Source organism: Oryzias latipes, chromosome 24 (genome assembly GCF_002234675.1).
Source record: "Oryzias latipes chromosome 24, ASM223467v1".
NCBI classification, from domain to species: domain Eukaryota; kingdom Metazoa; phylum Chordata; class Actinopteri; order Beloniformes; family Adrianichthyidae; genus Oryzias; species Oryzias latipes.
The window spans coordinates 17,565,182-17,587,094 of NC_019882.2; the positions used below are offsets into that span (position 1 = coordinate 17,565,182).

A 21,913-nucleotide genomic window follows, 5' to 3' on the forward strand; every position below is an offset into this window, starting at 1 on the left:
CACGACTTGGGGGGCGTCGCCCTCCTCTCTACACTCTTCCGCTTTCCAACGTCACGCACGAGGCACAACATGGCCCCTGTCAGCCGGACTATTTGTGCGGCAGCACTCTCCCTGCTCTGTCTGTGCCGGGCAGTGATTTCCACCGAGCACTTCTCCACTCTGACTCTGTTTAACAATGAGCTCCGCAAGCAGGGGTGCAGCTCTCTGTCCGAGTTGGAGGACTACGCCGCAGACTGCGGTAAAGCCTCTGTTTTTGTTTGCTCTCTGCCACGTCCTTCAGCGCTGCTGCTGCTGTCACTGTGGAGCCGGCTAGCCAAACTGCTAACGCTAGGGCGCTAACATCAAGCTAATAATTGGAGAAGAAAGGTTTTAAAAATAGGTTTACAACAACGGTCCAGTAAAAAGACAATTAAACCTATTACATACAGCTATAATATACACAAATAGATAACAAAAACCACAATAAATAAAAGTTATGACGTATTTGAAGAGGTCATAACTAAACAATTTTGTTGTAACTAAACATAGCTTAGCTAATTTAACATTTCAAATTGATTTTTTTCTAAATAAATGACGTATGCAGGTAAATAATCACAAATGCAATAGTCCTTATTTCTGTCAAAAGTTTAGCAACACTTTAAATCACAATATATGCTTGAACTATATAACTTTTGTTTAATAGATTCAATTTAAATGTTCCTTTTTTATTTTAAGGTGGTTTCCAAATGTTTTTACAACTCAATTTGCCCTTCCTTTAATTTATGCTGTTTGTGAATAAGTCTAAGTGGTCAAAACACAGAAAGTTGGCTAAATTGGCTTGTTGGCTTTCAATTTTTTTATTCATTTCAGTGTATATAAACTTTAACACATCCTCAAGATCAATTCTTATCTTTGTAGAGTCTTCGGTTTTACAGCTGGAGGACCCGGAGTGTGAGGAGGGAAGCAGCCCGCCCTGCAAGTCCGTCTTCTCTCTTAACGCAGAGAAAATCCTGGTGAGATGTGTTCTGCTGGTTTCAGTCTCATCCTTCCGCCCTGCACTGTGAGCCAGAGAGCTTCATCTGTTGGTGCTGCTGCTTATTCTGTTGGAAGCCGTGACAGCAGAAATGTGGCGCGGCTTCAGACCTGCAGCTTCCAGCATCGTCTCCCGGCTGCTGAAGCTTCAGTACATTTTGTTCGGTGATGTTCACATGAGCACAAAACAGCTCAACATTACAAAACGGTACAAGGAACCAAACAGCAATCTCCTAAAGTAACTAAATGTGTTGATACCACAATGTGCAGAAACTACTGAAGACTTTGTGTGCTAGAAAATGTACGAAAGAAGCAGAGGAGGATTTAAACTGTTTCCACACAATACCTTGATGCGTTTTAGGTTGAAGACTTCTGGATTTTAACACAACACTGACTTTTTTTGGTAAATCCACTGATTTGTGGTATTTTTTCAGACCTTTGAGGACATTTTACAGCTCCTTAAGATCTAACCCTAGTCCTAATCAAATCTGGACCGATGGCTCCAAAGCTTCTCATTTTCTTTGCTTACGCGAACTCCTTATTTATTGAAGACATAGGTCCTCTTCATCAAACTGCATCTTTTTAGCAAAAGTGGATTTAAGTTAAAAAAAAAAACAAATCTAATGTATCTTTACTGAAAACAATGATTTAAAGTTACCGGTACTTCAAATTTTTAACAATTCCTAAAAATGTGGTTGGCACAAATACGAACCCATCGCTGAAACTGCAGGGGAGCATGGAGGTGGCAGCATCATGATATGGATCTGCTGAGAAAATTGTAGAAAGCTCCAAAAACCTGTTGAAGGCTGCGTATGTCCACCGACACCATGGTTCTGTTTTGATTCACAGCAATTCAGTTCTATTGAATAAATATATGATTTTCCCTCTTTATCACTGTGGTCTATTCTTTCTTTAATGTTTTTCAGAATCAAGCAAAGCTGTTTATAGAGCAGAAGAAAATCCCCTTCCCCGTAGAAAACCAAAACACAAACGAAGAGCTCTGTAAGTTTGCTGTAGTTCTGTTCCTGAATTGACGTTCAATGTTGTTGTGTTGTCGTCCTCTAACGCTGCAGCCTCTGATTTCACAGCCATATGCTACGTTCTGATCGGTAACGGCCTCTACGACGAGGCCATCAAGCATTTCTCCCTCCTACTGCAGGTGTGTTGTCACAGAACATCTGCAGAACATTTTCTGAACAAAGTAGCTCAACTCTGGTTTTTTTATTTTCATTTATTTTGCAGAACGATCCTGAGCTGGTCAGTGCCATTTATGGAAGAGGAATCGCTTATGGGAAGAAAAGTCTGCAGGTTTGTTGTTTGGGTCTAATTGCTTTTTTTGTTGTTGACATTTTTAATTCAGGAGTGCACTCTTCCTGTTAGAATATTGACACATTCACACCTAGAGTCTAAAAATATAAGCATATTCTAGTGAAAGAATCTTCTGAAAACTCTGTTTAAATGTCATTTGTGAATCAGTTGAAACCCTCCCGTTTGCATGTTTTGAAGCATATTGTATTATTAATGAATAACAAAATCATGTCATTGATTCTGGTTATGGCCATTTTCTGGCTTTATAAGCTCCAGGTTAATTTCTTTCTGTGGTCTCGCTTATTTCCTGTTTGAGAAAAAAAAATAATCATAAATCATATGCAGGAAGTCGTTTTTTTTTTTTTAGTTAAAGAAAGACATTAGTTTGGAAGTCATGTTTTAAAAATGTATTCTCCTTAACCAGACATTGTTGGCGTTAAAAGTGTCTCCAATCAAATGTGTTTGCCTCTTTGTCTTTGCACGTCTTACAAAAAAAGCTGTTTGAATCGTTCATAGAGTGGATTATGGAAGACGTGTGATCGCACAGTTTTTAAAGTCGGGTTTATTGAAATTATGGGAACTAGTTAAACTTAAAACCGCACTGATCATGCTTAAAGCAAGAAATAACTTACTTCCAGTAAACAAACATATATTGGAGCACAAAAGTGCAAAATCACAGAATGTTTTCCTTTAATTTTGATGAGAATAAAAACCATTTAAAAAAATGTGTTCCCACACTCAAAATAAACATAAAAGCAAGAGTCTAGTAGCCAAATCAAAGATTAATTTAAAAATAATTTATAACAAGATCTACAAACTACCTTTATTTTTCAATTTGATCTGCAAATAATTAATTTTAAGTTTTTGTGTTTTTTTTAAACCTTTTTTCACTGATATTTCTCAGTTTTTGTTGCTTTTACCCCTCAGGTCTCTTTTTTTTTTTTTTTTTTTTTCAAAAAATGTAAAGATTTAATTAGGCTGACTTTTTATTTGACTATCAAATAAAATATTTTATTTTGATTTAATTATTTACTATCAAAATACTAAAGGTTTGTAAAGACTTTTTTCTGTTATTTTATGAATTTCCTGTCTTAATGTCTTCATCTGTAGTTGTTTTTGACAACTTTAACCTTTCTGTTTTCTTGCTTTAAATGACTTTAAAATATAGTATCCACTGAATACAGGAATTTTGATAAAATTTCTACATTTTTTTTAAGTTCACATGCCAAGTTTTTTGTTTGTTTTGTGCCACTAACCACATTTCTTTCTTCTCAGGACATAAAAAATGCTGACTTGGCTTTATACGAGCTCAATCGAGTCATTGCCCTGGAGCCAAACTGGCCAGAGGTCTATGAACAGAGAGCAGAGGTGAGACTGTGTTCCCTTCTGTTCATTTGCTGTTGTTTTTAGATCACAGGAAGGTTTTGTATCTGCAGATTAGAACCAGATACATGGAACCATCCTGAGAAGAAACCAGCCCAACTCTCTGCGCTGAACGTTTACCATCTCTGCAGGCAAATTTAAAGCCCCACTCTGAGCATCTTCATTGGATCCATTATAGAAGCGTTCCCGGTGGCCTTTCAATTATGATTTTGCTGTTTTTAGGCTAAATCTAAAAACCTGTGTCATTTTTTAGCACATAGTTTCTGCACAGCGACAGGAGTTCATCAGAAAATCTGACTTGCTGGGTGGGACTGTTGGCGACCCCTTCGCCTCTTCCCCTTTCCATCACAGTTGCTGAGAGCTCTCTGTTTACATGCTCCCCTGCTAGCTTACAGCCCCTCACAACCCCAACCTAACATTACCAGTGCAACAAAAATGACGAGCAATACTGGATCTATTCCGTCGTAGAGTTTAGATCCAGATTCCGAGGAAAACAAAGACGTTCATGGATCTATTTGTCTGACAGTGGGTGCATCAGAATGGAGCAGAGCAGGGAGACAGTAGCTCGCCACTTGTATTTTTTACATCGAAGATGAGCTCTTTCTCTGATTCACAACGATTTGAATAAAGAAATACTCAGAAAGCTGCTGTAAATTCAACTTTCTTTCTAAATGTCCTCCATCATGAGAAAAATGCCACAAATGTTAAATGTTAAAAACGCCAAAAAAGGCACTTTGGGTCTTTAAACTTGTTGCTCGTGAATGGACTTAAGCCCTTGAGGAGCCTGAATTTATTTCCAGCTATAAAAAAGTTAGTTATGGTTTTTGCTTTCATGTTGAGGCTAAATTCGGGACATTTTACAGCCTCAGTGGTTCCATGTATTTTTGTGTCTAGAGGGATTCAATCCCAATGTTCCCTGAGGCTTATAGTGCAGCTCTTTTTTGGTTTTGGAATCCCACAGATCCTGTCTCCTTTGGGCCGCATCAGCGAGGCTCTGAGCGACCTGACCAAAGCCATCCAGCTGCAGCCTTCAGCTCGGCTCTACAGGCACAGAGGAACGCTGCTCTTCATCTCTGAGGTCTGGCTGTCTGCGTGGCGCACTGTGCATGTGCGTGTCGGTCACATGACCATAAACCTGCTTTTCCATCCAGGACTATGTGGCAGCCATGGAAGACTTCCAGAGATCCTTAGAGCTGAAGAAGAACCAGCCCATTGCCATGCTGTACAAAGGTCTCACATATTTCCACAGAGGCATGCTGAAGGTACGCTGCTGGGAGATGCTTTGGTTTTTAGTTGGAGACGTTTTAACTCAGATTTTAGTCCAACATAAAAAATCTTTAAAGGCTTTTATTGCTGGTTGGAGTTTTGCTCCTTTTGTCTTTAAAAGTATCCATCAAAAGGATTTCATTCATGTTTGTGTTTTTTAGGTAAATATCTTGTTATATTCATATAAATTTAACAAGGTTTAAATTGAGGTTCTCCATCTTTCTCAGTATCACTTGTTCCCCATTCAAGAGGGTAGAGATTTTTATATTTCAACTTTTCATTAAATATTAAATTACTCTAAACTACAGAGATAAAAAGGATAAATTTACATTTGTGCTGAGAATACATAAAAAAACAAGCACAAAAGTGAAATGAGTTTGACTTTAAAAAACACAATTTTTACCTTTTAAATCGGAAAGAAATGAATAATAAAACATTGTTCTTTTGAAAGTCATTTGAAATAATAATAATGGTTAATAATTGGTTGGATTTTTCTATTTTTCAGTTTCTTGATTTTTAAATCCAAATTAAAAGAAGAAAATGAAGTTGATTTAAACTGTTGTGATATTTAAAAAACATCTCTTCACTCAACAAATAGTTATTTGTTTTATCATGTTATTAAATATAACATGATAGCTTTAGATTAAAAATGAGATTAAAAAATAAAATAAAAAATCACATTAATTTGTCTGTAATTAATTCATCCCTATTGATGTGTTAATTTGACACCCCTACTTCTCTGTCCCTACTTGCGTCTTTAGCACAACATCCAGTGATCTCTGCTTAAAGGCCCTTTATAAGGAAAATGTATCTTTTTAAACTTTTAAGTGTATTATATCTCACTAAAGAAACCCCAAAGCAGTATTTTGGCGTGTTATAGTGTGGTGTTCTATTATAAGTTACTGGCAATGTTAACAGTTTACCATCAGTGTCGTAGGAGATGCAATTGCTGACATATAAGCCTACAGTGCCCTCTAGCGGTCATTAGTGGAAGAACAGCGATCTCATGAGCTTTTTTTCTTTTTTTAATCACACACAGCTTACCTAAGTGAGTTGCACCCCCCTAGACCAAACTATGCAAACGAACAAAAACAAAAAATCACTATTTATATTTCAGAACATGTGCCAATTATTTACAAACCTGAAAAAATGTACATTGCACAGAATGAATCATGGGAGTAACTTTCATGGAAGTTTGTTTTGGTTAAAGTCCCACTCCATCTTTTGGTCTATTATAAAAGTGTTCCCAGTGGTGAACTATAAATCTACTTTTCAATGGGGTTTAAATATTTTTTATTTAATTGATGAAGAAATGTTTTCCTTGTGGTTACACTGTCAGTTATTGTTTCAGTCTTTCCTCTTTTAATCATGTTTTTACTGCAACCCTTTGGTGAAAGCTTGTTTTTCTCCATCAGGAGGCCATTGAGACATTTAAGGAGGCGCTGAAGTTAAAATCTGACTTCATAGATGCCTATAAGAGCCTGGGACAGGCCTACAGGTATGAAGGACTGAATTAATTATTGTTTTATTAGTTTATTTCAAGCAAAATAACTAAAGACAAAAAGAACATTATTTGAAAGAAAATAAAGAATTTCACATTACAGAGTGTTTATTTTGTTTTTGTCTCTTCCAGAGAGCTGGGGGATTTTGAATCAGCGATGGAGAGCTTCCAGAAAGCTCTCATGATGAACCAGAACCACATTCAGTCGCTCCAGCTGCGGGGAATGATGCTGTACCACCACGGCTCGCTGCAGGAGGCGCTCGGAAACTTTAAAGTAAACCGCTTCCCCGAAAAAGTCCCAGAGAAGCAGCATTCATACGTTTCAGAGCAGGCAGGTGGTTAAAAAAATGTGTCCTCCTTCGTCCTCCAGAGGTGTCTGCAGCTGGAGCCGTACAACGAGGTGTGTCAGTACATGAAGGGCTTAAGCCACGTAGCCATGGGGCAGTTCTACGAGGGCATCAAAGCTCAGACTAAAGTCATGCTCAACGACCCCCTCCTGGGGCAGAAGGCCAGCTCTGAATACCTCAAAGTGAAATACCTCAGAGGTCAGTGCTTTCAAATCAACATTTAAAAACAATTGAAATAATAGTTTCATTTTTTTCACACTTATTATTTGATGGATATAGAATGATTTAAAATAGAAATATTTTATATATGTTGTTATTTTGTATTAGGGATTTACATATTTCTTTTTAATTTCAACATTATTCTCCTGTTTTCTTCATTTCTTTTATTTTTGTACATTTTTTTAATTGTATTTTATATGGTCGATTCAAAGGATTTACAGGTGAAGCCGCTTTTACAAAGACGTATAACAAACAGTTTTATAGCTAGAATTAAAAACAGCAAAACTTTGAGAATTTAAAAAGTACGACATTAAAACTTGGCTAAAGGAAGACTTTCCCTCCCTGAACCTGTTTTGGGAACCCCGACTAAACTTTGACCTGATGACCTTTAACCTTTGGGGGACTCTCAGGTCTGCCAGGTCTTTAACTCTTTTACAGCACAACTTTAGCTCCAGTGTTTGCATTCTTTCAAACGGTAATTCTTCAACCGTTTACACAGTTAGCACAAACAAAAAAAGAGCGGCTTTGCACTGATATGCAACACTTTACAGTAAGTGGATTTAGTGATTTACGCAATCAGCGTAAATCAACTGATGCTGTTAAAGAAAAGGGGCTTCATTCCACTTAGTGTGACTTCATATGAAAACTGTCGAGACACAAGGGGATAAACATTCAAGGGACACAAAGATTTAACTTTTCTCTGCCTGTAAGTGAAACCGTAGAAGAGAACATTGCCTCTACGTTTACAGATCAAACCCACAATCAAAACTTGACACCGTTATGTCCTTCCACCTTCATTCTGAGACCCTCAGCTATGTAGTCAAATAGCTGACGGAGCGGAGAATGTAATCAAAATCAGATGAAAAGCCCTTTTGTTTGTTTTCCCTCCAGAGTACTCTCGTTACATGCACTCCCACCTGGACATCCCGGTAGCCGAGTACAACGTGGACCAGGATCTGCCTGGCAACTTCAAGAATCACTGGGCCAAAAACCTGCCTTTTCTAATAGAAGACTATGAAGAACAACCCGGTCTGCAGCCTCATATAAAGTAGGTTTGAGAAGTTCACTAAATACTGGATCATAGTAGTCATCCAGACTTTTAAATCTTCATGGGCTGATATCTTCGTTCCAATTGTTAGCTTAACATATAATCTGTTTAGTGATGCTTTGATTTATTTCAGGCTGTCCCACAGCAGAAGAGCGGTGCAAGATTGTAATCGAATAAATTACAAGAATAGATCATTCACAGAAATAAAGAAAGGTAACATCACGAAGGGCACGAGACTCTTCTGTAATGATTAGGAAATCCCTGCCCAACAGTCCAGGAAGTTGGAGCAGTACCAGGAGAAGAACAAATATTTATTTAAAAATACCAGCATAATTTAAGGATCTAGTCACTTGCACCTGCGGGGGGGGGGGGTTTGGACCAGTATGGACGCTGCTGTCACAAGAACAGGCAGACAGCTGGATCCAAGTTCAGCAGGTTTATTAGCTCGGCTAAAAGTCCACAAAGCTACATAAGGGTCAGGCAGGCAGGAGTTGATGACCGGCATAAGATCATAAGAGAAGAGACAGGATGGTCAAAAATCCAGGTGAGGGTCAGGGCAGGCAAACAGAATCAGGGTCAGGCGACAGAAGATCATGTCCAGATAGAACACTCGGTAATGAAGGCAGCGTGGCACAAACAATACTTTGCACTGAGCTGAAGTATGCTGTAGTTAATTGAATGAATGAGAGTCAGGTGTGCGGCATCCAGGAAGTGTGCGCAGGGGTTGCTAGGAGCTGTAGTGCGTCTACAACCTTGGGAAGGGCTCCTGCCAGAGAGGGAGACAGAGTTCTCACTTCTGACAGCTGCAGGCTTTTGGGTAGCCCTGGGCAGGTGAAGGGTCGTAGAGAGTCGTGGCCAGTTCAAGGCGTATCTTGAGTGGAGCCCAAGTCTGTCTTGTAGTTCCCTTGAGGCTCGTTGAAAATTGTGAAGTATTCACATGGCAAATTTAAGTTGTTGTACAGGTGATGCTTTTGTATGGAGCCCTTATGTCCCACTCTAGTCGTTAGTAAAGTATTAGTCCCAACTGCCCTTATGGTAGGATACAAGCTGCCTGGGAGCAAAAAAATGGGTAAACCTGTACAAATCACGCAAGGATCACATGAACAGCATGGTCTCCAGGATTTAGAGGGGTAGAAAAAATAGAAAATTCCGTACAGCATGCCTGCGTCTCACCTACTCCACCCTTATTTACCCTTGTGTGTTGTGTAAGTGTTCACTACGACCTGTTGCCTCCAGCATGACTCTAGAAAAAATGTGTATGAACCTTTTCCCTCTACGGGCTCACCGATCGATCTACAACTTTGATGTTTTCTGTGGAGCTGCCTGCATGCCCCCGTACAAGTTTACCAATATTTTGCCTGCAGACAGCCTGTATTTACCCATAAGGACAGTTGTGACTAAATGAAAAGTTTGTAAAGTTTCATCCAACTGACCTTAGGCCTACATCATCATTGTAACCTTAAGGGTTATAATCCATGAATTGTGCCTTAACACTGCTGTTTTCCATGTTCATGGAGCAGGATTAGGCCTTTGACCACCTGTAGAGCTTCTTTCTCTAATCATTTCACAGCTGTTTCTAAGCACCTGACCTTCATCCCTGAAAACATTCAGAGCTGCCTGAACTCTTAAGAACAATTTCTTATCAACTTCCAACAGTTTCTAATATTAAACCGGGGTTGTCAAGGGACTAAAGTTGGTTTTTAGATGTTTAGAGAAGGTCATCAAATGATTACAGATGGTGGTTAGCTCTGGGCGGCAGTGGTTCAGGAGGTTGAGCAGGTTGTCCAATGGTCGTAGGGTCGGCAGTTTGATCCCCGCTCTCCCCCAGTCAACTGTCGTTGTGTCCTTGGGCAAGAAACTTCACCCTCCCTGCCTCCACTGCAGCTCCACTGGTGTGTGAATGTGTATGAATGATCTAGGTGAGGGTCAGAGGGACCATAGGCACGAACTGGCAGTCACGTCTCCACCATCACCCAGAATACATGAGGAGTGAATGAATAATGGACATATTGTACGCGCTTTGAGGATCTGGAAAAGCGCAGATAAATGTAATCCATTATTATTATTAAACCATAACCTTGGGTTAGCAAGTTTTTGTGTCATTGTCTTTGGAGCAGGATCCTGTCACAGCCAGCTAAAAAAACATTTCCAATCACTTAGATCTCCTTCAGCAGATCTGGTGAAGGTTTTAAACCACTGAGCGTAAAACTGTCTTTAATGAGCTAACCACCATCTCTAATCACTTGATGACCTTCTCTAAACATCTGAAAACCAACTTTAGTCCCTTGACAACCCCAAATTCTCTCCAGTCAGCTGTCTTTAACCATCTCTTAGGTATTCATCCACTTGTTCTTCCTTCCTTATCTACACATCCTCATCATTCCTTTCTTCTTCTCATCCTCCATGCTCGAACGTTCAGTTCATTTTTAAATCATTATAATTATCTGGAGTCCACTTTGGTCTGGATACTTTCTATAAAGCAAGTTAGTCTTATCTGCATTTTAATAGAAGGATATATATGTGAGAAAGACATTTGGAATAGGAATACTTAGGAAGAAACTTTCTGCTATACCTTGTGTAAATTAATATGAAGTACCCACAAAAATAAAGGTTTACGTTTATAAATCAAATATAATCTACAGCCTTTTCTTCTTCCTGTTTCTTCTCAGAGATGTTCTTCCACAGAACTTTGAAAGCTACAGCATAGAGGTCCAGAAGATGATTTGCAGCGCCGACCATCTGGGGGCGCTGATGCAGTACGACACTCCGGGCTTTTTACCTAACAAGAGAATACACAGAGGTACTATAAAGTTCCGCCTCTCTCGGGGGGGAGGTCACGGTGTCGGGGGTCAAAGGTGATGAGAATAACAGCTTTGTGTGTGTTATTACAGCTATGGGTTTAGCAACACTGGAGGTGATGCAGGCTATGCATCGGACGTGGAGCAACTCCAAAGTACGTGTCAACGGAAAGACCAGGCAGATGCAGTGGAGAGACATGTTTGACATAGCAGTCAAATGGAGACGGTGAGAACCTCAATTACGGAATTTAATTGGACGCTAAGAAAAACCCTCAAAAGAATCCTAAATTAAGAGGCGAATAGACTTGGACAGATGAGGTCTAATAGTCTTTAGCATTAGTTTTAAATACATTTTATTTGTAGCTGCCTTTCATGGGTATAAAAGTTGCCTTACAGGTGTCTTTCAAACAGACACAAAGGCTATCAAAGGGAAAAGGTCCGTTTTTATCTTGGCTGTTGAAGCCAACAAAAAAGCGAGTTTGAAGTTTTGATTGAAACATCGGTTGGGAATTTATGCACCATAAACCCCTGTAAACATGCGGTAGAGAGTTCTTGATCTGCTGAACGCCCTCCTCCCTGTGATGGAAAGAGGAGCAGATGAAGAGGAGGAGACTTGTTGGCGATCTGATAGTGTGGGAGGGTAGATAGAATTGGAAGAGATCAGAAAAAAACGGGTTGTGAAGACTTTTAAGTGAGGGGAAAGAAGAGTGAGATGGAGCAACAGAGTTCTTTCTTCAGGACAGGAGTGACGTGATTGGTTAAATGATCTGGGCAGCAGAGTTTTAAACCAATTGAATGTGATGGATGGACTTAAATGGGAGACCAAAATGAGGTATTCAGTCTACAGTAGTCAACATGGGATGTGACTAATGTCTGTAGCGGAAACGCTGTATGAGATCTGTTAGAAACTGTTAGCCACACCCAATATTGCACAGGTGGAGAGATACTATTGAGGTGATGTTACTAATGGATGAAGTAAAAAAGAGAGCAGAGTCAAGAATGACCCAGAAACTCTAAACATGTGAAGAGGGACGGACAGTGGAGGTCTCAGTTGTTTTTTGAAAGGGTGGATTTAGAGCCGTTAGGCTAAATCAGGGGTGGGCAAACTTTATGACTCTTGGGCCACAAAGGGTTCTAAAATTGGTTAGAAGGGCCGGACCAGGAGCAGATGTGTGGAGTGAGAAGGAAATAACATGGAATCTGGATGAAAACGTTTGGATTGAAAATTATATTTGAATACAGAACATTTTAGAGTTTTTTGGCTAAAACTTTTGTTCTCATTTTAGAGACAATTGCACCAACGGCTTGATGCACTTTGTGTAAAACTTGAAGAAATGCTGCGTTCATGTGTTGTTTGAATGATAGGAAGAATGAAAAACAACACATGGATGCTAGAGCGAGGTCCCCAAAAGTTTTCTTGTGAGGCCACAATAACTCTTTTTCTTTAAACTTCTTTTGTCTTTTTTTTATTGTGAAGCCCTTTGGTACCTTAAATGAGTTGTTTCATCCACTCATGATCCTTTTAATAAAATAACAATATTTATTAAAAATAAAACATGACCAAATAAGTCTCTCTGTGATTTTCAAAGACAAAAAGTCAGGAAAAAAATACTGATACGTTAATAAAAACAAGAAATAGTGGATCCTCTCCCGTCTTCGTCCCGCTGAGACTTTGAGGGTTGCAGTTCCTCACGCCTCACTGTTTGTGCTAAAACTGAGCAGCTGTGTTGTGTCCTGCATGTCTGTTTCTCATCCAGTGATGATGAAAAAAGCACATTTCTATGCCTTCTGCTGCAGCTACGCATATATCTGTTACCTTTTCACGAGTGCAGAGTTCCCTCGTTTATTGCAGGGGTAACGTTCTAAAAAGAACCCGGGAAATCCACGGTTATCTCTTTAAAGCGTCTCTGAGAAGTATAAGAATCTATTAAATATTTTGAGACCCACCCCGCTGTGTGTCACAGTGTGAAACCTAAGCATGATTTAGCAGGTTTAAAGTAAAATTTCTGCAAAGATTGGGTTGGATTAAATAGTTCTGACAGGATAAATGTTTTTTCTGTTTTTTGTAGGATTGCAGACCCAGACCAGCCCGTGCTGTGGCTGGACCAGATGCCTGCTAGAAGTCTTAGCAGAGGCTTCAACAATCATATCAACCTCATCAGGTAACGGGACCAACTTGAAATTCCACATGGACTTTGAAAATGTTTTTCTCCATAAGCAGAGTCATAAGGCATCTTCTCTTGGTTTCTGCATTAAAGCGTCAAACATTCTGAAAGTCCTAACGCCGTCAAATATGATTGTAGCATCCTAGTGGTTCGCCATCTACAACTTTCTAGGAAAGTTCTAGAGAGAATATAATTACCAACTACTTTGATTTGTCTGATTTTAATCAGTAAACAGTTCATTAAATTCACTGTTTTTATTTTTTGGTGTTCATGTTTGTTCATATTTTTCTGGGTAATATAGCTAAATGTTCAAGTTTTTTGTGGTCACCATGGTAACCATGCAAAAAGCAACGTAAATAGAAATAAAAGGTTGTGTCTGAATTCCCACCCTAACCCCCAACTACAAAAAACTATATAGTGTGGCACTATATAGTTCCCTGAATTTTGAAAGCAATTCGGAGACCATGCTCACTGCTTTTTATTTTTTTATGACAGATATGACGTCATCGATTTCACAAAGTTAAAATCTAATTTATATGAATGTTTTGCGATGATTATTTATGAGTTCACTGTCTTCTGAAGATTAAAAAAAAAACGTTTTTTCGGCAAAAAATATTCAGACACAATGCATTGTGGTTGATATTTTTTAGATCTAGTGAGAATCAATACAGACTTCTGGGAAATTTCTGTTGCACCCGATTTTGGAATTGTAGATTCGGACACCAATTCAAAATGGCGAACGCACTATATAGTACAGTGCGTAGGGAAGGAATATCTTGAAAAGTTCAATGATTTGAAGGACCAAAAGTCAGAGCTGGAAAAGGCTGAAAGAGCTGAACATTTTAATAGTTGAATGGTTAAAATAGCTGAAAAATTGTAGGAGTTAAGCGCCAAAAAGTGGTGGAAGATACTATTAAAAAGAAAGAAAGAGAAACAGGAAAATGGCTTGAATGCTTTATAGCATTCAACCCATTAATTCATGTGAGGCGCTTTCTTGAAAAAAATTGAGGCTATTCAGTGCATCTTGTTGTATGGAAAATAGTGTAAAGTTTAAGATGATTAGCCTTTAAACCAATAAATTGATTTTACTGCTTTGGATTTTCCACCTAAATGTAACTTTAGCAAAACAAGAGGTGGATTGCTGCATATAGATTTACATTTTCTTTAACGTTTTGTTTTTTCTAGGGGGCAGATAATCAACATCAGATACTTGGCATATTTCGACAACATCCTTGACTTCATCAAAGACAGAATACTGGTTTATCACGGGTAAAAACAATTTAAACAATTGTAACAAATACAGTTTCTTTAGTTTTTTGATGCTGTTGTGCCTAAAAATTGTCTTTTCTTTTAAGTGTTTCTTTACATTTTGGATGATTAAGTTTTGTTTATATCACCTAACTTTTTCTACATTTTCTGTAACTGATGTGTTTTTATTTACTTTATCTTAGAGCATTCAATCCTAGAGGGCTTTTGGAAGTTCGACAAGCCCTTGAAAGCGTGAATAGAATAGAACATCTGCTTCCTATAATGAAGGTATGAAGAAAAGAAAACCGTATTTGGATATTAATGTGACCGTATTGCTGCGAGCACATGGCAAAGTTGGTTTTGTAATTGTTGCATTTTTCTTTTTCTTTCCTGAAGCAGTTCAACAGTAAAACAAGAGACGGATTCACCGTCAACTCCAAGGTGCCGAGCATGAAGGATCCTGGTAAAGAGTATGATGGTTTCACCATCACCATCACTGGAGACAGGTAAAAGAAGAGACTTTTGCCTAAAACCAAAAATAGTACATTTACTCAACATATCTCTACTTTATTATAATGCAAAACTAGGACCAAAATTTGCTTCCAAGTAATCTGTTTTTTCTTTTTATTGCAATAAGTTAGAAAGTATTATTTTTGTTTTACCAACCCAGTTTCAACATTACAACCAGAACTATTTCTGCAAAAACCCAAACAAAATGAGATGAGGATAAAAGTCTGACAAGTATTGTATTTTTTTTTATACAGTGCATGGCTCTAGTTACCTCAATTTTAAAGGTGTTTCAAGTATCAGGACTAGGGTTGCTGGCACTTTTTGTTAGCAAATTGGACCCCCTAGAAATTATAAAAAAGAAAAATTCCTGAGGGTGATTATTTATTTTTTGAAGAAAAGTACTTTCCCTGTTGCCGTATTGCTAGCATTGGTGTTCCTCAGGGATCGGTTCTGGGGCTACTATATATATTTTGAATCTGAAAATAAAACTAAAAAATAAAGTTACCTGTAAAGGAAGGATTTTCTTTTAAATCAAAGGCATAACCTTGTGATATTATCAAAAGCATTCTTTAGGGATCATAATTGGATCTACTTTATATAAATAACACAGATTCGAGTGTGAAATGTCCATTTTTTATCTCTATGCAGATGACATTGCATCAAACTGTTCTTTTGGCTAGTTAGACTGTAAATTGGTCACAACAAAATTTTCTGTTCAGTTCATTTTTAAATCATTATAATTATCTGGAGTCCACTTTGGTCTGGATACTTTCTATAAAGCAAGTTAGTCTTATCTGCATTTTAATAGAAGGATATATATGTGAGAAAGACATTTGGAATAGGAATACTTAGGAAGAAACTTTCTGCTATACCTTGTGTAAATTAATATGAAGTACCCACAAAAATAAAGGTTTACGTTTATAAATCAAATATAAGCTCTATAAATATTTATTCTGTCTCCACTTTTGTTGGTTCTGCCACAGCATGTAAACCCATATGGATTCTATGCAAACATAAAAGGTGTAGCATCCAAATCAGATTTTATTTAGATGGCCCCATGCATTTTCTTTTAGCCTTTCAGTGTATTATAAGAATTCCTCATGAAAAAAGTCCCAAAGCAGTATTTTGATTAGTTCACACATTTGAGTATTCCTCTGGAATACCAGCCCCTCCCAACCCGCAAAAATTGTGACATCACAAAGTGAGTCTACCTGGAGTCTGGACTGAGTTTAGGAAACACGTGTTTGGTTCTTTTGTTCCTTAAACCTGCGAGTAAACCTACACTATATAACTGTATGAAGATGTTCAGTCAATAAGAGAATGAATCAAAATTATTGTTGATTTTTTTCTTCTTCTTTTTTAGGGTGGGAAACATGTTGTTCTCTGTAGAGACGCAGACGACAGAGGAGAGGACGCAACAATATCAGTCAGAGATCGAGTCCATCTACAAAGACCTGACTGTCAAAGGAAAGGCGCTGATGCTCTCCACAGAACTGGGGGTTTGTGTTTTTTCAGCCTAACAAATCTAGGTTACTAAATTATCTAAAACTAAAGAACCAATGCATTTTGGCTAAAAACATCATAATCCTAATGAAAAGACCACTGTGAACACTTTAGATCAAAAGATGATCCGAGTGGGTCTTTCAATGAAGAGCTGAGAATGATTTTTTATAAGAAAGACTGTTTCACCACCTTTACAGAAGACACTTGTGTCATTTCCCATCTAAAAAGGAACCTGCTGGTTCAATAAAAGTAACTAAAGTGAAAAAATGGACCAGAGGCATAAATGGTCTCACCTCCTCTTCTCTTTTTTTCTTTTTATGTTTTTCCATCTTAGGTCTTCGATGTTTTTGGAGTATGTTTATTTTACATTCTGTTCTTAAAAAGCGAAAAAAAAGTAATGCAACAAACGCTTTGTTGTCATGTTTACAAGTATTTACACTTCACAAGAAAAATGTAAATAAGTGTTAATAAAGTTCATCTAAAATGTCTCTTCTGCTCTAATGACTGAGCGGTATTGTGCTCGCTTCTAAAATGAACTGAAAATAAAGTTGCAGGAGGACGGTTGCAGAAATGTAGGCTCTTTATTAAAGGTTGAGTTGAAAAGTTGTTGTTTTTTCAGGATGCAGATGCTGTGAGCAACCTCATCCTTTCTCTGGTGTATTATTTCTGCAACCTCATGCCTCTCTCCAGAGGATCCAGGTAGGAGCACTCAACACTTCAACAGCTCCAGGAAAAATGAAATTGTTCTCCGAAAAAGAAATTGCAGAAATATTTAGGTCTCAGCATAAAAATCCAGATGATAGATGTGCCTAATTATAGCAGAACTGCTCATTTTGATCTGTAGTAGCAGACATAACAACATTTAGCTGTGGTCCACATCACTGTAGGTCACTTACATTTTTCTGTATTATTTATCTGATTGTGAAGGATGTTTTATTTTGGAAAAACTACCGAGTTCGCTCATCTCCGTCCTTCTGATTCTCTCTTCTCACTTATTCTCCTCGGTCATGTCTTTAATACATTTACCTGCCTAAAGCTGCTGATCCAACCGCTAAATGAAAACCTTTAGGCTGTTTAGTTTAGCATTTACCATTTCTGTTTTATGACTGATTCCATGCTCTTAGACAATTACCGGTATGAAGCCCATTGAGACGACTATTGTTGTAATATTGGGCTATAGAAATAAAATTGAATTGAATTATAAAAGTTTGGAGACTTACTGTCATTTTGGATCAGTTTTGATCTCAAACTCATTACTAAACAAATCTATGGAATAAAAGTGCACGAGGAAAGATGTTTATTTTAAAACAGATAAATAATAACTGCATGGTGAACTGGTGACAAACAGCCTTGATTTAGACGAACCGCCACATTCCATCAGTGCTTTACAGAATGAAGTGTCCATTTATTATTGAAGGAGAAGTTCAGAATGGTGAACCTGAAACTGTTCTCGCAGCTGTTCCCGTTTCTCCTCAGTGTTGTGGCATATTCAGTGGTGATGGGGGCGCTAATGGCCAGCGGGAAGGAGGTCATCGGCAGAATCCCTAAAGGAAAGGTACAAAAAAAAAAAGCTCTTTAACATTTTGGTTATATGGTGCATAATGTTGCATATGCAACAAAATACTACCCTTTATCACTGGAGCTGTTGCCGGTGGCACCTTAAAACACGCTCTTTCACATACTGTTACTCATGGACCGTTTACGAGGTCATGGTGAATCAGCTGATTCTGACACGGAGAAAAGTGGCTTTTCAGATTGGCTCGTTCAGTCGCCATTTCTTCCCGCTACAGATGTTGCCATGTTACAGCCATAAGTCGTCAGTTAACGTTGATTGGTCCAAGGTTGGTCTGAGTCGAGGTTTCTATGACAACCACTCTCGCCAATCAAACGTGAGCTTGTTGGAATTCCACAGCCCTCCCTACTGCTTGAAAGCACTCTCGGCAGAATCGGTCAATCAAACGTTCGAACAACTGACGTGAGACCACATGCTTTTATGGAGGCATCTGATCTTTCAGTTTAGAACTGGAATTACTACAGAAAAAAATATAAAAAAGTTAGGATTATCAAGAACATGTTACTGACAGTTATCAGATCCAAAAAGATTCTTCTGACCAATAGAATGACTGAGTTACAGCTGTTTATTTCTCTATAGAAGTCTATATGATTTCGTCTTCTTGGAGCCAGCGGGTCCTACTTGGAAGGCGAGGGGCAGGTTCTCAATTACAGCCAGTGAAAAAGCTGCATCGCTGTCTATAAAAAATAAACTGCATCCACTGCTGCCATGTTATGTTGCCATTTGGTAACTAAACAGGACTTTTCTGATTTCAAAGTCAAAAACTTCTCAAACATGATTAGGCTTTGGAAACAAGGTATTTAGCTGAGAAAAAAATACCTTTTATTTGAGTAATAATTTTATACGCATTTTAAACTATCATGGTTTCTTTGTGGACTTTTTGTTTCTAGACATTTTGAAAGTTTAAAATATTTATGAAATGTTTGATCGTTCTACATTTCTCTGCACTCTTTCGTCTATTATTCAGCAACCTGAGTACAAAATGACAGTGATGATGTCACCGTTTTGTTTTAGTTGGTGGATTTTGAAGCCATGACTGCACCGAGTCCAGAGAACTTCAGCAAAACCACAAAGGGCTGGATGCACTTGAAGAGGTGGGACCCACAGACTTTGCTTTTCTTTGTTGACTGCTCTACACGACCAGAACCTCACCTGACTCCTCTTCCCGCACAGTTTGCCAAGCTGGTACCAGAGTCTTCCATCCGTGTCGGACACTTTCCCCACCATCAGAACCATGATCGAGGTCCTCAATACAGACTCGTCCTCATATTGTCCAAAAAAGTCTTAACTGCTGCAGAAAGCCCGGCAGAGCCAGACAACAGTTCTGTCCGTCTCCGCTTTCCGGGCCTGGGCTGAACAAGCACAAACACATCTGCCTGCACCGCATCGGACATCTTTAAGTGAATATTTTGGGTTGACAGTCAGCTCTTTTGGAAAATCTCTAATTGGCACTTTAAACATTGATATTTTTATAAACAGAAGCAAACCTTCAGGACTTGTGGACTCCAGATACTTGAAGCTGTTTCTCTTGATCACTCACAGCTAACATCCCTGATTTTATCAAGCCTTAAACTCTGATTTGGCGTCACTAGTCTGAGATTTCAGAAGAGTTTTTTAACCATCTGGTTCCAAACCTTTGTATTTTTGAGCTGGTTACAGCTTTTTCCTCTTGACTTTTTCTGTCGTACTTAAAAGAATATTGACAATTGAAAAAGTAGAAACTCCAGGTTTATAGTTTAACCAAATTACTTTACGTTGTTATACTATATCAAAGATGGTGCAATAAAACACTTCTCAGGCCTTTTAAGTGTTTTTGGCAAATGTAAAATTAAAATAAGGGTTCATGTTATGGTTGTCCTCTAAAATCGTTGGCTGGAAAACCTGTAAAGACAGAAGAAGCACAAAACATTATTTCATTTATTTTCTGTATTTCAGTCAAATCTTTTAAGCCTAAGAGCTTTATTTTTTCATCCAGCTAAACACCTTTATTTTGAAATGTCCACAGAAATATCACTTTAGTTAAATTGCTTAAAAGTAAGAACATGAACAGCTTTGTAAAATTATTGAAGTTTATGCCAATTTCTATTATTTTTTTTGGTTTGGCTTTATCAGAGCAAAAAGGCTGCCAGAAATGTCTTCTTCACTTAAAGAAGAAAACCGTCCAAAATCATCCTGATATTTCAACTGCATCATTCAGATTATTTCTTTCCCTTGGTAAGTTCCAAACATAAAGGAGAAGTTATGAATCACAAACTGACATAAAAGTCAGAAAGCTCCGCCCCCAACCGCTAACTGATTGTACTTTCATCTGCTCAAGTGCTTCAGAGTGAAGACTGTACAACAACCTACAAACTTGAAGTTTTTCTATAAACAGTCAATAAATCTGGTGACAGTTTCTGTCTGGTCTGAAGTTTATTTATTTTTTATTTGATTGACAGGTTGGTGGACCCAACAAAACCTGCACTTCACTTTTTTTCACATTCAAGTTGAAATGGGCGGGGCAAACTTCAGTTGAAGTGCCCGCCTCCATCAGGCTTCACGTGAAGCTATATTCACACGCCTTCAGCAACTCACGTTTGGGCAACCACTTTGTAAAGTGTGAACAGGTGTACTTGTGCGTTTCAGGCTTCTGCGTTCCAAACGTTCGTGTTCATGCGCTGTTACGCACATTTCTAAGTCTGTTTTCGGGCTCCACAGGGGTTGAAAGTTAAACCAGTTGGGTAAAAATGGGCAAACCTGCACGTGGCTCTGAGTCTGGAGTGTCAAACTGTTCATGCACATTTTTAATACAGACATGTGGAGAGCAAGGGGTCGTAGGGAACACTTGTACAACACATAAGGGGAAGGTAGGGTGAAGATAAACAGAGGAATAGGTAATCAGAGCTTAGTTTGTGTGTGCGTCCTTCAGGTGACCTATAAGCACTTGCATATGGCCAATTCACACATCCTACTAACTAATACAGAGCAGTGTAAGGGCACTGTATGACTTTGACCTGTATGTCATAAGTGTGTGCAACTTACGTTACCCTTACCTCACGATGCACTTACTACACACAACTGTAAGACACACCTGTACTCCCCTTTAAAATGCAGCCGCTCCTCTCTACAAACCTCCACCCAAAAACCTGCAGCACCTGTACAGATGCATCAAGCCTTTATATTTCTAAATCCAAAACAGCTTGTGCATTTGTCTCTCAATCAAACAAAAACAAAATGAAATATGAATTTAGGTTTTTTCTAAAGGAAATAGATTCTTGTGTTTTTTAGTCCTATGGTTTAAATTTCCTTATTATTTGAACCTTTTTTGCTGTCTTTTCATTCATTTCTTGGCATTAAGGACGACTCCAGCCTGTTCCTCAGGCTTTGAGTTCTGACGGCTGTAAAGAGAGCACAGACTTTTAATAATAAAATATCTGACATCAAGATTTAGATGGCTCTGTGGCAGAATGCTGCATATATCCTCGCAATAACTCCTGCATTTTGCTCCAGAATCACAGAAAGAATCTGCAGAATCCATGGCTCCTCTTGCAGAGAAGCTTTTAATCAAATGCAGATTGTTTTCATTTAGCTTGAAATGGTTCATAGTCTGGGAAAATTGGCCATATTTTGAAATGCTTTTTATTAGTTTTTCTTTTTATGCATTCTCAGACCCCACTTAAGGGTTCAATCTGCCCAGTTTCAGCGCTGCATGCTAAACTGCAGAGGACAGGCTCTACAGTGTTTGCAGACAGTCTGGAGTCCAACTTTGATTATAAAAAGGCCTTAAATGTCCACCAAGCTGCTCAATTTATTCTTCTTATATCCAATGTAAAGTTAACAGTTTCAGATTTTTGTTTAATTTGTTTCTTTAATGTTTTATTTGTCCCATCATTTATTTTAAAGTCTATGTCTGAAGTAAAATATCATCATCATCGTCATCATCGTACCCTTCATTCAAAGGGAGATCTACATGTCACATTGTTTGCCCTGCACATCTTAAATCTGTGTCAAAACACACGTGTAAATTGTCACTATGGCATTTGGATATTTTTGA

The 21,913-nt window shown here is 38.4% G+C and overlaps 1 protein-coding gene across 2 annotated transcripts; it reads left to right on the forward strand.

Annotated features, from left to right (window-relative positions):
- Nucleotides 1–39: 39 nt before the first annotated feature.
- ttc13 (tetratricopeptide repeat domain 13) lies at nucleotides 40–20,277 on the forward strand. Of its 2 annotated transcripts, none has more exons than XM_011491973.3 (23): nucleotides 40–238; nucleotides 898–992; nucleotides 1,938–2,013; nucleotides 2,100–2,170; nucleotides 2,254–2,319; nucleotides 3,595–3,687; nucleotides 4,664–4,780; nucleotides 4,854–4,964; nucleotides 6,384–6,466; nucleotides 6,602–6,743; nucleotides 6,840–7,014; nucleotides 7,927–8,083; nucleotides 10,753–10,883; nucleotides 10,975–11,107; nucleotides 12,951–13,043; nucleotides 14,232–14,315; nucleotides 14,498–14,582; nucleotides 14,694–14,800; nucleotides 16,168–16,303; nucleotides 16,927–17,006; nucleotides 17,784–17,862; nucleotides 18,895–18,974; nucleotides 19,054–20,277. In XM_011491973.3, exons 1-23 carry the CDS (start codon nucleotides 70–72, stop codon nucleotides 19,166–19,168), a joined length of 2,478 nt encoding a protein of 825 aa, XP_011490275.1. In that variant the 5' UTR covers nucleotides 40–69; the 3' UTR covers nucleotides 19,169–20,277. The 2 variants fall into 2 exon arrangements, with proteins under 2 accessions (XP_011490275.1, XP_004083826.1); XM_004083778.4 differs by having other exon boundaries at nucleotides 41–238; nucleotides 14,691–14,800.
- The last annotated feature ends 1,636 nt before the right edge of the window (nucleotides 20,278–21,913 follow it).

Excerpts from the sequence above, each read along its gene's own strand:
- ttc13 (XM_004083778.4), top strand. The coding sequence starts at position 70 with ATGGCCCCTGTCAGCCGGACTATTTGTGCGGCAGCACTCTCCCTGCTC. Across the intron at positions 6,744-6,839 it reads AGGCGCTCGGAAACTTTAAA|AGGTGTCTGCAGCTGGAGCC; the intron begins GTAAACCGCTTC and ends TTCGTCCTCCAG. Across the intron at positions 11,108-12,950 it reads ATAGCAGTCAAATGGAGACG|GATTGCAGACCCAGACCAGC; the intron begins GTGAGAACCTCA and ends TGTTTTTTGTAG.